Genomic DNA, 2,623 nt, shown 5'->3' with positions numbered 1-2,623 from the left:
TCACACTGTAGAACTGCTGTGCTGCCGTCTATGTTGATCCCAGTTATGACAGGTGAGGAGACAGAACCTGATAATGGAAAAAGGGAGATTTTAAATCTGGTGTTATTCACCCTCTCCTGCTGTTACAAAGCTGACCAATACTCCAGTTGATGTTATAATACTAGACTTCATCAAGAAAAACTATTGTACCTAAATCTGACCTACATAAATTAGTCTGTAGCAGAGCAGCCATGCACTTCACACTTCAAACTGATAATGATGCCAATAGAGATCCAGTTAGACTAAAATGTTATGTTACGCAGAAAAAAAGCACTTACCAACAACAAGCTCAACATTAGATGTCTGATCACGGGAGGGAAAGTGGCATCTATATTTTCCTTGATCAGAATGTTTCACTGCGGAGAGTTTCAGTGAAAAGTCTCCACGCTTCAGGTTGTCGGCTGACACTGATGTCCTTCCTTTGTACGATGGGTTTTGGTTAACCAGATCGTTTTGACCTCCACGCCAGACATGGACAAATCTGGGCTCCAGGTCAAGTCTACCCCACTCCATACTCTCTGAAACGATGTCCATGGCAGGTTGTAGGTGGCATGGCAAGATAACATCTTCACCAACCAGGGTCACTATTGTTTGAAACGGCACAGCTCCCTCAAGCTTGGCTGCAAAGACACATATTCTTAAATCCTGCAATTGTAAATAACTCGTGTGTGTGTGTGTGTGTGTGTGTGTGTGTGTGTGTGTGTGTGAGTGTGTGTGTGTGTGTGTCTGTTGTTGTTTGTAATTTACCTCTACAAGGTTCTGCCAGTAAAAGGAGGATCACAATGTGTTGGAAAACCAAACTGAGCTCAGGTTTAAGGAAGAGTCCATAATTTGGGCAAATCATCCTGGAGTTATAGAGAAATTAACAAGTCTGAAACAGACAAAAAGGCCAAAAAGCTGTTCATCAATTTAGCTGTGTGTCTACTTGTAGATACTAAGCATGTGCCAAAAGGCAAGCATATCACAGCATGAATGATATTATTTTCTCCAAATATGATTTTGTTAGAGACAAACATCAAGGATCAGATTTTTCACTATGACACAATCTACTCTAGTGTGTGTGCCTTTGGCCTGTTGGATCCATGCTCGTAAATAGCGGCAGGAATCTTTCATTGACGCATAATGACTGCTGCTGATCAAAGTTGTGCAAAGGCGTTTCATAGGTGCATTAGAGATGAAAGATTGAATTTATTCAAGTTGAAATCAGCCGTAAATGTTTGTTTTCCTTTTAACAAAGTTCATCCAAGGGAGTTGGGCCTTTCTGTGAGATCTGTATTAACTATTTTGAAAAAGAAAATGAAAAATGTACGAGAGAAGACTTCAACTGTGCTAAGAAGGTAAAGCTGAAGCAATTAAGGAAAAAAAAGTGAGATGGATTTGCATTGTCTTTTGGAAACTGATGCCAGAAAGTTACACACACACTGTTGTGTCAAATATAATTTTATGTCCCATATGTCTATGTGCAGTGATGCATAGTAAGATTACCCTTTATAAAAATGCACTTTGCTTTTACACCTGGCTTTTACTAAACCGCTTTTCTAGATAATAAAGCATGATTCATCATTCCTCACGTTGCGATTGTGACCAAGCCTGATGGCAGCCATTTACTGATCTGTATCAGGAAACTAATTTCTTGGAACTTTTAAGTTATACTCTTTATTTGTTTTATTATTAAGGTTTGATTCAAACAACACACACAAAAACAAGAAAAAAAACATAACACCAAGAATGTGAAGCAATGGTTTCAGATTTAAATTCAGTCAATTACATTTAAATAAATAAGGAAACCTGTTTAAACACAGCGCTTGTAACTAATATGAAAAACGTCAAATAGAAATGATTTAAACAAGCTGTGGAACATATTTACTGTAGCAACACTGCTGCAAGTACAGAAGCAGCTTTTATCCACTCTGTAAATAAACAGTTTGCTTGCACTCCACAATATGCAAAGACACATTACTTAAAATATAAAGATAATGAAAGCACTAAAATTGAAATGGAAAAAAATTTGGCTGTATATAGTCCAACAAAATTAAACATACCTGTATCTCTGAGTCAGTTCTCTCTGGCGCCTATGAAGCTGTAAGCTGTAAAGTGTGATTAGAAAAAAGAAAAAAAAATTGTACTTTGACCTGATTCACAAGAGAGTTTCCTCTATTTACCTGTAGTCCTATGAAATAATCTTGTGTTGAAACAATGTTGTTGTACGCTGCAAACAGAATATGAATACTATTTCTATGTTTTTTTCATATTATAACTGACTTCCTGATGTTTCGGTTGGTTGGCACACAAACTTCTTCAACCTGTATCATGACCCTGTGTTGGTGAGTTAATGAATAACTGGACTGAATTTGACTGTTTCATATCAAAACCTATGTCATATGTACAAACTTCTCAGTGATGTAGATGGTTCAAGGTAATCACTTTATTTTCAATCTACATGGAGAGGACAAACACATTCAGCACACTATATTTTATATGGTAATATACATTTGCAAAAACAAAAAATACATTTGTTTTGATGCTTTAATTGTGATGATGAAAAAAAAATCACTTAGGACAGACATCGTAATCAATGGTCAAG

General features: G+C 36.7%; 1 protein-coding gene across 1 annotated transcript; it reads right to left on the bottom strand.

The window, feature by feature from the left end:
- Positions 1-6: 6 nt before the first annotated feature.
- LOC113744810 (butyrophilin subfamily 3 member A2-like) lies at positions 7-2,347 on the bottom strand (the record flags this gene model as incomplete). The annotated part of the gene is made up of 4 exons (XM_027275830.1): positions 2,082-2,347; positions 787-884; positions 318-659; positions 7-67 (listed from the first exon to the last, which is right to left on the bottom strand). Coding segments are annotated over exons 2-4 (500 nt in total), but the record flags the coding sequence as incomplete, so codon positions are not given.
- Positions 2,348-2,623: the final 276 nt, after the last annotated feature.

Source organism: Larimichthys crocea, unplaced genomic scaffold (genome assembly GCF_000972845.2).
Source record: "Larimichthys crocea isolate SSNF unplaced genomic scaffold, L_crocea_2.0 scaffold21480, whole genome shotgun sequence".
NCBI lineage: Eukaryota > Metazoa > Chordata > Actinopteri > Sciaenidae > Larimichthys > Larimichthys crocea.
Note: the sequence above shows the minus strand (reverse complement) of the source record. Positions and strands in the feature narration are given on the sequence as shown.